The sequence below is a fragment of the Anabrus simplex genome, chromosome 4 (genome assembly GCF_040414725.1).
Source record: "Anabrus simplex isolate iqAnaSimp1 chromosome 4, ASM4041472v1, whole genome shotgun sequence".
Lineage (NCBI taxonomy): Eukaryota > Metazoa > Arthropoda > Insecta > Orthoptera > Tettigoniidae > Anabrus > Anabrus simplex.
Genome location: NC_090268.1, coordinates 222,288,997 through 222,302,502, shown reverse-complemented (window position 1 = coordinate 222,302,502; position 13,506 = coordinate 222,288,997). Strand labels below are relative to the sequence as shown.

At 40.6% G+C, this 13,506-nt stretch overlaps 1 protein-coding gene across 1 annotated transcript in view; it reads right to left on the bottom strand.

Moving 5' to 3' along the window:
* Positions 1-13,194, bottom strand: part of Prx6a (Peroxiredoxin 6a) — a 71,713-nt gene extending 58,519 nt beyond the window's left edge. Inside the window, exons 1-2 of the mRNA XM_067145387.2 lie at positions 12,945-13,194; positions 6,073-6,229 (exon numbers count right to left, since the gene is read on the bottom strand). Of these exons, the coding sequence (XP_067001488.1) occupies positions 6,073-6,229; positions 12,945-13,030 (243 nt within the window). The 5' untranslated portion in view covers positions 13,031-13,194. The remainder of the gene's footprint in view (positions 1-6,072; positions 6,230-12,944) is intronic.
* Positions 13,195-13,506: the final 312 nt, after the last annotated feature.

Below are 13,506 nucleotides of genomic sequence, written 5' to 3'. Positions count from 1 at the left end.
TCTATAAACATGTAAATTTCTTCCAGTTTATGTAAAAATATCATATATCTTTAACTGTAAATCGGGGATAGAGAGTGCTTTACCCTCTCGAGCTCCCCTTCATTTTGATTTGAGGTGACTAGGTTTTCGTAACCGATTTTAGACTCTTCCTTAATGTGTTAAATTTATTCAGTATACAAGTCACCTCCATAGTTTGGGAATAGCCCGTTTCATCGTCCTAGTGCCTCTTAGTTTTTAAAATGTGTGTTTACGAGTGAAAATTCACGCCTCCATTCATTTTTGCATTTTGGGCCATTTACTTAACCGATTATTTTTTTTACTAAGCCCCAGTAGGCTGGGTACACGATACCCCCGTTTCATTTTGTGTAAGTTGTGCCTTGATGGCAATTTAGTGTAAAGCCTGGTATTGCCTTTAATAGGCTTGGAAAACTGAGAGCGGGTCAGCTCTTTTAAGTATTTGGATATATGCCTCTAGGAAGCTTGACATTGCTAGGTGGGAGTAAGTGCTCCATGTTATTAGGGATTTTCTGCCCTTTGGTAAATATGTGTTTGTGAGCTGAGAGCTCAGAAATTGTAAAACTTGGGGCTTGAAGCCCATATTGTTAAATTGTCTCTAAATCTTGGCTTTTCCTGGTCTTGTACCTGATTGTCGGTTATTTGTTGACTTGTTGTTATTTGTTAAATTTTTAAATTCTATGTGAAAATTGTTAAGTTTTGCTATTTTTGAAAATATAACCTTTAATGAAATTTTAATTCATATCTCGGCCTTGTAGTTAGACCCATTCACCCCGGCACCTTCTTTCACCTCTGCTGTTCCACAGATACCTCGGAACAATAATAATAATAATAATAATAATAATAATAATAATAATAATAATAATAAACTGAAGGAGCATAAGAAGAACTTATGCCTTTGCTGGCAGGACCTAGTGTTTACAGTGCACTATGTCTTCTGGTATGGGCTAGAGCAATTTTGTTACTTTCATTGATCTGTCTCTGTCTTATCCTTGACTTTGACAATGTGAAAGTGACTGAGGTATGCGCGATGCTAGTAATGCCATTCCTTATGCAGCCAGTCCCTGCTATAAATGGTGTGAAAATGTTGCTCATAGGGTCGGATGGTGCATGCATTTCAGTGGGCTTGGCAGACTGATTGTTATAGCAACTTCTGGCTTGGTGAGGAAAGCAATGGGAAACTACCTCACTCCTCACTTCCCTAGTACGCCTCTTTAGTGATGCCTAGCTCATCTATGACAGCTGATGGCAGAGCTGTTGAGGATCCAACCAGCCTTAGGGCTGAAGACTGAACATACATACATACAAGAAGAACTAACAATATTATTTCTGAAAATAATAATAATGGTGCAAAATGAAATTATAATATTAACTAGAGGATGATTAAGTGTTACGATAATGAAGATCTCCATTAATAATATTCATAATAGTAATAATAGGAGGATACCGGTAATAATAGAGACTGTCGTAGGGCGTCGGGTTGTTTCTCACCCATAACGTGTACTCCAATTGGGAGAGTTTACTTGCAATATGTGCGGATATTCCCATGGATGATACCTGTCATAATTAGGCAAACATAGTGTTCAACCTTCCCATACATTCTTGTCGTATTGACAAATGTAAATACCGATTTATGGTTGGAGTTGACAAGCTAGTCCTGGCATGTTCATGAATCTGGATATGTACACTAGGGTCCATCCGTCCAATTAGTTCGCGTTTTAGATACGATAACATTTCCACAGTGGGAATGCGGCCTACCTGAATGTAAATACCCGGAGGTGACTCATCACAGGGAACACGGAGGTGACGGTAATTCAAGTTTACCCTTACGCTCGTGTCTCCTAAAAGGATTGTCAGTGGTGTCATAACCACTCATAAGGATTTTGGTTCGATCCCCATGGATCAGCTGGCCAAACCCACACAATGATATCCACACCATCAGAGGTGTAACAAAGCAACCATGTATTCTTTTCAGGATTGTAAATGTAAAGGTGAACGTGTCATGAATTCAAATTTACCAGATGATATCAATAAATTGCTCCTTATTGCAATTTCAAAAGGAATCAATTACCATATCTTTTTATCGTAGTTAGTCAAGTATGCCCATGGAGTTTAAGTTGTCACTTCCCAGTCCTATTGCGGAGTCCTTTGTGTCTATGATTGAGCCTTCCCCTACCTTAATTTGCATGCCCCGTTCATCCCTGTGTTTATTTTTGCGCCTATATTTATATTGTGATTTATACTGAACCGGTCACCCCTGAGATTAATGTTAGCCTGGGACTCAGAGGGTGAGCGGGTGCAATAGAGGGTTATTCAAAATGATTGTAGGGGTTTCATGATTTTGTTTTAGAAACAATGGAAAACATACTATCGTCACTGTTGCAGCAATGCTTAGACAAACTCTCAAAGTTTTGTTCTGCATTGACTATAGTGACATCAGTTACCACCAGATGGCAGCTACAGTAGTGTTTACAAAATGCGGTCAGCAGTAAAGTGAAAGCGTTTTGTACTCTTGAATATCATCGATACTGGTCCATTACCACAGTCCAGCGCCATTTTCAAACGAAATACGAAAAGGACCCTCCCTCTGACAACTCTATTCGCAGATGGTAAGGTCAATTTGTGGACAGATTGTTTGTGTAAAGGGAAAAGCAGTGGACGTCCCACTGTGTCAATAACAAGAGTGAATCGGATCAGGAGCATTTATCTCCGTAGACCTAAAAAATCTACAAGAGGCAGCAGGGAACTGAATGCACCTCAGAATACATTATGGCGTTACGAAGGCGCCTGAAGACAAAGCCATATCTTTACAGTTGCATCAAGTTTGAACAGGTAATGACAAAGTCGTATGTTTTTTTACATCGCACTGCGCGAACGTTAAGATGATGATGGTTTTCGTGACAGACTAGTTTTCAGAGACGAAGCAACCTTCCATGTCAGTGGAAAGGTGAATAAAAAAAATGTTTGAATTTGGGGAGCAATAAACCCCCACTGTTATGTGGAACACGTGCGAGACTCCCCAAATGTGAATGTGTTCTGTGCTGTTTCGAAGACGAAGGCCTACAGCCCGTTTTTCAATGAACAAACAAAGTCAGGGCTGACTTACCTGGACATGCTTACAGAATGGCTGTTACCCCAGATGAGTGACAACAAATAGCTTAATATGATAATAGTGGAAACTCTCCTTACTTAGCACGCAGAGCAGCGGCGACAGCACGTAGTGCTGCCATCTAGCGGCTCGCAGGGAACACTAACATAACGCGCCATTTAAACACTATACACTTCGACTTCCGACCCAACGAAATACAGATGTTAAGACATTTGCGTCGTTCTTGTAACATAATATAGGGAAGGTAAAATGTGGATGTTGATCTGAATGAACCAGTAATAAGAATAAAACAAATGTTATTATCAAATTAAAACATTAGATCGTCATGTTATGACTAGGGCCTACAGTCTTCAAGAGCAAATCACACATGCAATATCTTTTTTAACTTCGTATTTTTACAGGGAATATTTTTCACTGTTGAGTCATTGGTTCTATTCACATATGCCTTCATAAGAACTTTGAAATACTTGTCAGTCAGTAATTTTACACAGCTGTTACATAAGCCTACACTACATTCATTCAATGACAAAAACCTGCCATTTAATTTTCTTCTAATTCCATCTTTGCTTTCTAACAAAAACTTAAAAAAAACTATCTTCAAATGTTCTTGATATTTTAGCATATAACTTTCCCCCACAAATATTCGGAAACATAATTTTAGAATTGTCATACTTTTTCATTTCTATGTTCAAGTTTCCCATACTATAATCATTATCATAAGATGACAATACATCCCTACACCCAGCATGGAGAAATTTGCTACATGCCCAGCCCATGACATAATTGTCTGCATTTTCCTGTATTATATCATGGTCATAATCAGTTACCTGATCACTTAACTCACACTGTAGAGAGATATTAGCATCAAAATTGCACTTTATCACATCATTATGAGTCAGTAGAAAGTCTGCAACATCATATTCACAATTGCTGTCATCAGAAGCACAGAGCAATTGATTTATCATAACACTCCTTATGGCACTGCGAAATTTTGTTGCATCTGGGGTTACATTGTTACCTCCTCTTGCTCTGATGATGGAAAAAATGTTTTCAATGCAGTCCTGTGTGAGCCTCCTTGTTAGCAAATAATGAAAACCATAATCACTATATAATTCAGACCACAATAGTTTCAGTGCAGAAATATTGTCTATCCAACCCTGAATATAGAGAGGGTTGCCTTTGCGGTTATTCAAAACTTTGAGTTGTTTTACACAATCACAAATTTCATCCAGCTTTTTCATATGCCCTGAGTCATTGCTTAAGGGTCTCCTGTATTCTTTGGGGCTACTGAGACTTGAAGAATTAAAAATATCAGACAATTATCACACATTTCTATAAACTCTGCAGTGTTTGCAGCACTTGATTGCAAAGAATTGAATGACACATGAACTAGCATTCCAGAAGCTACAGAATGGCTGAGGACCCTGGTGGCTGAACATACCCTCATACCTTTCATCTAAATCTCCCCTTCTCCTCTTCACCCACTGAGTACACCTAAAAATCGATTAAATGCATAGGTTTAATCATAACAATATTTTAAAGAAAGTATGTTCTCATAAATAGAAAAAAATATCGGCACGTAAACATTAACAGGTAGGCCTATACTCACAGCACTTTGTTGTTAGGAAATCTGTAAAATGGCTTGCGATCACTTTGTCTTCTGTAATGAAAACACCCATACATAGCACAAATAACTCCTCTTCCTGCCATTTTCAAAATCGTGATACATAACAAGCACAAAACTATCTGAAGTACAAATAAGACACTTCTGGCATACACAGCTGACAGCAGTAGCAAGAGTAGTTAGCCTCTCGAACCGCTAGATGGCACGCAGGAGCGGTGTCGCCAGTTTCTCGCAGGAGTTTCCACTATTATCATATTAAGCTATTTGGTGACAACAGAGACGATATGAGCTGCAACAGGATGGTGCACCACCATCCACAAGGAAGTCAGAGGATTTTTAAACAAGGAACTACCACGATGGATCGGATACAGAACGGATTGTGATCATATGCTCTTACCCTGTCTGCCATGTTCACCAGACTTAATACCGTGTAATTTCTTCCTGTGGGGATACGTTAAAGATCTAGCATTTGTTCCTCCTCTGCCGGTGAATATTCTGGAAATAAAGCAGTGCATCCGAGCTGTCTTCCTAAACATCACTGCTGATATGTTGGGGCATGTGTTGGAGATGGAATATCGAGTAGATGTGTGTAGAGTGATAGTTACAGTACACAATAAAACAAATTTCGTATTGCTACATCAATTGCATTGTGTATTATGATTTTTTGAAACCCCGACAAACATTTTGAATAACCATGTATACCGCAGGCTACGATGTGGTGCTCACCTATTGGTCCAACATGGTGAGGGGGCAGTCGCTGATTCACACTAAATTTTATTTTTTTAAACCAAACAAACAAAAACCAGATTCCATGCATAGTCCAACGAGTAGGTAGGGAAATATTTGGTCAACACTGAGCAGAGCGCCGTATGCCCAAACAAGTCTTTGTACTTCAGAAGGCACCCAGCATCTGGGAGTGGGCCACTAGCAACAATTTGCCCAGTAGCCACGCATCACCTCGCCATGACCCAAAGCTTATGATTGGGGATGAAACCACCGCACAAATGCACTTACTCGAAGACAAACGTTCTACCTGAGGCAGAGAAGTTGGCTAGACAGTCAGGAAAAATAAAAATGAAGGTTGGAATAGTAAAGGTAGAAATATAAATTTAAGAAGAAAGAGCATGGACACCTCTCAGGCAAGTCAGTGGACACCTTGTTAGTGTGGCTCTACACCAAGATCAATTTAGCATGGGTAACCCTGAGCTGACATAGCCCTCAGGATCACCAAGCACACAAGCCCCCAGACCGGTGTCAAGGTCATGGCATCTCTAGAAGGTGGAACACAGCAGTAGAAATAATTTACAGTTCTATGAAAACTCACATCAATCCACTTCTGATGGGATTCCACCGAATCACACGATAAAGCAATAACCTTAACACCACGTTCTTCAAACTGTGGGACTAAGGAAGCAACCCTGCTTAACTCTGTAGTGCAAACTGGAGTGAAGTCCGCTGGATGAGAAAACAAAATGGCCCACCTGAAACATGTTGAACACACCTCTAAATTAAGTTGTGCTTTATTCCAAGCAAAGCTATTCAAAACTTAAAACCTAATTCACATGGGGACAGTTTACTGGAGTCAAGTACTAGAAGCAAGTAGATTTTCCTTCAACTTTCCACGTATGATAAAGTCAGGACAGTCAAGTTATAAATTTCTTTGGAAGTAAATTTGAGTTGTTGAACCGTCAACTTTTGCGTCCACTTTTCCATCACGTGACCGGCTTGACTCCAGTAGTTGCCCCGTCTGAACCCCACCTTGTAGGAAAATCAACTTGAAAACAGAACACGTGCATTTTTCTCCAGAGTTTAAGTATTTTTGTTGGTATATGACAACACAACTCAACAAGGTTTTGGGAACTGGGAAGGGAAGTAATGGATTTTATTATAAATAACATACTGATTACGTTGCCGAAAACAGAACGTTTCTATCAAGTCAGGGAAAAAAGTTATCGCTATTTATGTTTATTGCTGCATGGCATCTTGCCCCGTCTGCATCTGCGCACATACGTACTTGCGTAAGCTTGTCTGACTAGAAGTGGTGACTTTATGTGAAATGGAAATTTCAGCTGTGTTTAAAGAACTTACCGGAGTGATGTTCGATTTCTATCACCTAATATCCAGGTTGAAACCATGGTGGTAGGTTCTACATCTTTCATACAGTGTTAAATTTTAAACTTTGCGGTGTTGTTGTGCTTAAAGAATGAAGAAGTAGAGACACGTATGTATCAATTCCCCGGATCGTTTTCGTTACATCTGTGGAGAATTCACAACTAGTAAACAAAGGAAACCAATTACAAGACTATTGAAAACTGCTTATCACCTGCATTTCGGCTCTCCTGATTTTAGTGGGAGACTCCCAATTTTTTCATCGTTCTTCCCGATCTCCCGATTGCCGGGACCGATCCCCCGATTTTCAGAGCAGTTTCAGTAATTTTTGTATTATTTTAAATCCCCACATGTTTTCTCGTTCTATCGATATATGGCTGAATATGGCTGGTCAATAGTAGTTCTAATAATCACAACCGGATGGCAGTACGGGGCACGGTGGCCAGCCATGTGCTCCTCCTTGATTTATAATAGAGTCAAGTACTCAAATAGCTTAATAATAGGAAGTGAAAGTCGCAAGTGAGTAACCTAACCTCAGAAGGAGCACGCCATAGATGTCTACCCGGGGTAGGACCTGCATAAGGGCACGCTGTCCGCTCGGTGACCAAGATAAACGTTTCCCACTACATATAAGTTGCATCAGATGCTATGTAAAACTAACTCAGTGGCTAAAAGGGGAGAAATAGCACATGCCATTTGGAGCTCCAATGAAATGGCGTGAACAAAAAAAAAATCATACCAATGACTTATTCTTGCATAACCAAAAGAACAGGGTTTTCATAAAAAAATAAACAAAAAATCTCATATGCTGATTCGCGTTCAGCCATCAGACCAATACCTCATGGGAATGACTTACCAATACCAACAGCTCCTTCAAATTAGCATAAAAATTCAGAAATAGAGGATAACGAATCAGACAACGGTATAATAGCATCAGCATCTAACGAGTCATCTTACAGAGCCATGGAAGAAAGATGTCCACATTTTCCTTCACAAAACGAACTTAATGAATTACGTCTGTCAAAGCAAGATGCTAAAGTCCTGGCTTCGAGACTTCAGGAGTGGAATTTACTGGGAAAGGATGACATGGTAAAAAAAAAAAAAAAAAAAATCTATCTTGAGTGTCTATGGCTAAGTTTAAAAACAATCAAATTTTTCCAGGGAACCACCAAATGTGTCACCAGAGTGCTTTTACATGCCTCTAGATCCCAAGATAGCAGGTTCAAACCCGGGAGAGGTAGTCTGATTTTTGAAGGGCGGACAAAATTCCATTTGATACCCCATCTCGTAAAAAGTAGACATGTAAAGGCCAAAAATACAACAGAGCAAAGCAAAAACTGAGTATGTGTGTGTATGTATGAGTAACAGAAAAGGTTTCTTTTTTTGAAAATTTTGAGCATATATTGATGCCTGATATCTTCAGTTGTTTCAGTAAACCACACTTTTGTTGATGGAAAGTTCTCCAAATGGAATACAAATTGTGGGTTCGTTTCACAGGCATATGAGTTAATGGCCAAAAGTAATCTATTTACCACTGTCAGACTATTATGTCTCATCAGTGCCCAGTTTGTAACATTTCCCATCCTTGACAAAACCAAGTAAAAGGATGGCAAAACATTGGCAACTCTCTACGAAAAAGGCAGGAAACCATTTCAAAGAACCACGGCACAGAAAATATTGCCATTTGAAATATCTGCCACATGGCATTAGGCAGACAGTAATATTGAGATTAGAAATGCCTGCTGGACAACGTCATGCAGGTATTTCAGTACCTGACTGTGTTGGTGGTTATTTCTCGAAGAGGAAGAAACAACTGGACAATCCCATTTTCTTAACTCACAACAGGAAAAATAAGAGAGGTCCAACTTTTGAAAGAAGTAAGGTACCTGCAAAAGAAAGAGAACAGCCACAAGGTTTCTAATTCTACCGCTTCTCAGATAGATGAAAATGAGTGAATGAACAAGCTACCTCTGTGATGATGCTTGTTGTTTAATGGGGTCTAACATCGAGGTCATCGGCCCCTTATGGTACGAAATGAAATGACAACAAAAAAGTTCAAAATCATCCACTGACCAAAATAAAAAAGATGTCATGAAGAATGAATTGATGGACATGAAACAAAAAAAAACACAAAAAAAAACCAAGCAAACAAATAAACAGTGGATTTGACTCAATAAAAGATCATAAATAACAGTATTACTGACCAAGGGACCACTTATAAAGCACAATCCTGAATCGAGGATGCTTGATGTCTAAAGGGGTCCAAAATCCAGGTCTAAGATCCCTCAGAATGGTACATGTCGCGGGTAAAGTAGAACCATGTTGGGGTACTAATCAAAAGTAGCGAAGGCTCACGGTGTTCCACACAAGATAGTACTACTCACAAGTATTGCACTTCGTACAGGTAACTCAGACCTATGGTGTTTCTCACACAATGGCGCCACTCATAGCAAACGCAAACTGATAAGGTTCCTCACCTAGGTGTACTAGTCACGGGTGCCGGTATTCCCGTGGTGTTCCTCACATAGTGGGTACTAATCACGGGCAACGCAGACCCACGGTGTCGCTCATATAGTGGTACAACTCACAGGCAATGCCCAGACCCGCAATGTTGCTCACATGGGTACGACGCACGGGTACTGGAAACCCACAGGAGACCCAACTCTTTGCTGCTAATCACAAACCTATTTCGTATCTAATATAGTGGTACTACTCGCAACCAGGCAACCCATAGTGTTCCCCTCGTGATGGTACGAATCAAAAGTAGATTCATGGTTTTAATTCAATCATCCCTTGGTCGCCTCTCACAACAGGCAGGGGATACCGTGGGTGTATTATTCGTCTGCGTCAACCATCCAGAGGGGGTAATGCGAGAAGGAAAAGAAGAAAAAAGAAGGGATCCGTCACTTTGAAAGATGAAGTAATGGACGAAGAAAGGCAAGGGCCACGAAAGGGTGTGAAAATGAAAGACTCCCTAGGCCTCGAATGCTCTAATAACGTCGGTGTCAGAAAAGAACAAGAGTTGACCAAGAGAGTTCGGACAGGATAGACGAAAGTTAGGAGCCTGGCACAAGTAAGTGGAAGCAATGCCAAGACTCAGCTAAGGGCCCCGTGGTCGCCAATCCACACTCCCAAGTTGAGAGCCCCTCGGGCCCCTTTTAGTCGCCTCTTACGACAGGCAGTGGATACCGCCGGTGTATTCTATATGTGCGCCCCCCCACCCGCAGGGGTTAGTGTGTTTGGTCCGCGAGAGGTATTTTATTTCCCTCAAGTCCGCCGGCAAGCCGGTTAGGACCCCCCTATCCGCCACCTGGGACGCGGCACGTGGGAGTATCACCTCTCCCCCTGCTACGTCAGCGTAGTAGGTTCGTGGCTACCTCTGTGAATCAGTGGTAAAGTGTCGGTCATTCAAAATCCTGCAGAGGTAACCTGGTTCTTAAAGGGCAGGAAAAATAAATCAATCATCAATGATCTGCATTTAGGGCTGTTGGCCAGGTGGCAAATTCCCTATCAATTGTTTTTCCTAAATATTTTCGAAGAACTTGGAAACTTATCAAACACTTCCTTTGATCATTTATTCCAATCCCTTAATCCCTGTCCCATAAATGAATATTTGCCCCAGCCTGTCCTCTTGAATTCCAACTTTATCTTCAAATTATGGTCGTGGCTACCTTTAAAAGCTTCACTCAAGCTTATTCTTCTACTTAAGTTCCATGCCAAATCCCCACTGACAGCTCGAAACATACCACATAACACTAAGCTTATACAAGGAGTATTTTATTATACCACCTGTTCAATACAATCCATTGTTGCGTGGTTAAATGAACACAGAAACTACCAAATTTAAAGGTACATGTTTTGCCCTTCTTTTACAGGGCATCATCAGCCTTATTCAATCCTATAACAAACATTGGCCTGTGGACCTTATCCATTTTATGTAAACTATGCTGTTAAATGCTTAATAATATTGACACTGTGGTTCCTCAGAGTACAAGGATACCTAAAAACATATGTACACACATTAAAATCAATTTAAAAAATACTGAAATGTTCGACTAAAAGAATTTTGTATCACATTAAACTTAGTGTTAATACTGTTTTCAATACGGAACAATGACGAGAATAATGACTTGTAACATACCACATAGTCGAACATCTTGTCTCTCTACACCCAACCCCCTCAGCAGAATAACCCCACGGTATACCCTGCCTGTTGTAAGAAACGACTAAAAGGGGCCCCAGGGGCTCTAAACTTGGTACCGTGGGTTGGCAAATATGGGGCCCTCAGCTCAGTATTGGCATTTAGTGTCTGATGCTGAGTGTATGATTCGAAGCAGCGTATCAATTCATTCAAGTGTCCGAGTGAGTCGATTCACAGGAACGGCAAGCTTACCGCCCACAATTCAGCTGACTCGCAGCAGACAGTGCTGAGTGGCTCACTCACGGATGAGTGAGAACACACACACGGTTCATTAGCACACTGGACATTGGCATGTAAAATAACGGACCAACTATATTGGCATCACAAATTTACTCATTCGGGACAAATATTTCAGGTTCCCTACGGGAATCAACATCTATATAATCCGATGGCCAGGCAGGCATCAATTTTTGGTAAGGAGACAAAGTCTCTCATAGTGCATTGGCACTGCCAGTGGCTCTAAGTGGACTAAGCAGTGGCCTCCATGGTATGCGCTAGCCATGCGTTTTGGAAGGTGTGCTATTTACCAACTGATGAGCCCAACTTAGCACACTGGGGCAAAACGCCAGCAACCAGGAATGAGTTAGCTGGAAAATTTATAATGTCCAATAACGGACCAACTATATTGGTAGGCCTATTCCAAATTTTCTTGTTCGGGACAAATATTTCAGGTTCCTACGGGAATCAACATCTGTATCAGCCAAGAGCAATGCGCGTAGCCATTTCAGCAATGGATGACTGTGTGCACTACCCTTCCTTAGGTTATAAAAGTAAATGTACTTGTTGGGGTGGTTAGTTGGGTCCCTTGGCAAGGCAATGGACACATCTCTTCTCTAAAAAGAATTCCACGTACGTTTCGCAAGCTTTCTTGTAAATCACCTTCTTATAAAACTTGCGTGAATAGATCTGGAGTTTTACCGTCACCTCTTTGGCTGTGCACAGCTTTCATCTCAAAAAGGGCACGAGAAAATTATACAACGTTCCAAACTCTACTTGTATCTGTGAGCTGTGTAACAGAATCAGTGAACATTACTATGTTCTTAAGTATATGAATCGAGGTAAAGCTATCATAGACTACTGCATGAACTGAAGTGCGTATTATCTGTAGCACATTATGTATTTAATAGAGATGTGTACTTGTCATTTTATTTTGCATAATTGAGAGCACATTAATAAATAAATTGAATAGAGGCTTGTGTATAAATAATTCCCATAATACTGAGCCTTTTGTCCCATCTGCAACATGCTACTCATACACTGCATATTTAATTTTATTGTTACCATTGATGCTTTCACGGCCCGTAAGGCTATAGACATGATATAAGCTTTTTGGGCTTATGCTGTGTGAGGAAAATAAGGTGAAATTCTTTACATTTCGCAGAGAACTTTGCTCTGGGTCTCCAGAAGAATGTTTTTTTTCAATTTGCTTTAAGTCGCAAAGACACAGATAGGAAAGGGCTAGGAGTGGGAAGGAATCGGCCGTGATCTTAAGGTACAATCCCAGCATTTGCCTAGTGTGAAAATGGGAAAACACGGACTTCATGTTGTTTCAAGGTGTCCAGATCATCAAAACAAACGTACCGGTACGGTACTATTTTCGATGACTAACCAGGGTTTTACGTCCTTTCTTCTGGAATTACTCGCTCTCAATAACTAGAACTATCTACCGGTACTACTCCAATTGAGAACATCATAAACTTCCAATAACGTAGGGCCTAATCACGTTAAGATCCAAAATACTTTTCCCCAACATACAAAACCTATAGATCTACTCCATTCTCGGGTAATATGAAACGAAGGATTTACAAACAAACGACATGTCTTATCCAACAATAATGAACCTCACTCTTTCCTAGCATACAAGTACATGACATTTAAAAACTTACGAATCCCCCATCCATTCGTGAAACTGGATTGGACCTATAGTCGTATCAGCTTTGAAGTTTGGAAATTCATCTCCCAAATTGACCATTTTTCGATTTGATGCACACAGCACAACAGTTAAACAACGAATCTAAATTTGACGTTCAAACTACGCCTCGCAAGAAAACGAAGACATTCTTTATCACAGAGATAAAAGCTCATAATCTCGGGAGTTGCCTATAGTTGGCGCCCAAGAGAGTTTAAGACTGACATTTGAGCGGCGAAAGCTGGAACTACGAAGTGCGCTGCGCTGTCATCATCGCCCTCTAGTATACCCAACGAGCTAGTTGAGTATACCTCTCAGCCTTCCCACTTCGCTCGGCTTTGCGAACATCACGTAGGGACTACTTTGGCCGCTGTGGCGCTAGAAGCGTAGTCGAGACCCGCGCTGAAGCAAAGCCTACTAGATACTAGAAGGCCTGGACAGAAAGCCAATTTCTTGCATTAAAAGCGGGTTAATAGTTTTTCTCTTTTCCACCGCTAGGTCCGCGTTTATGTTCTATTGTTTGGCGTGAATTCTATGAT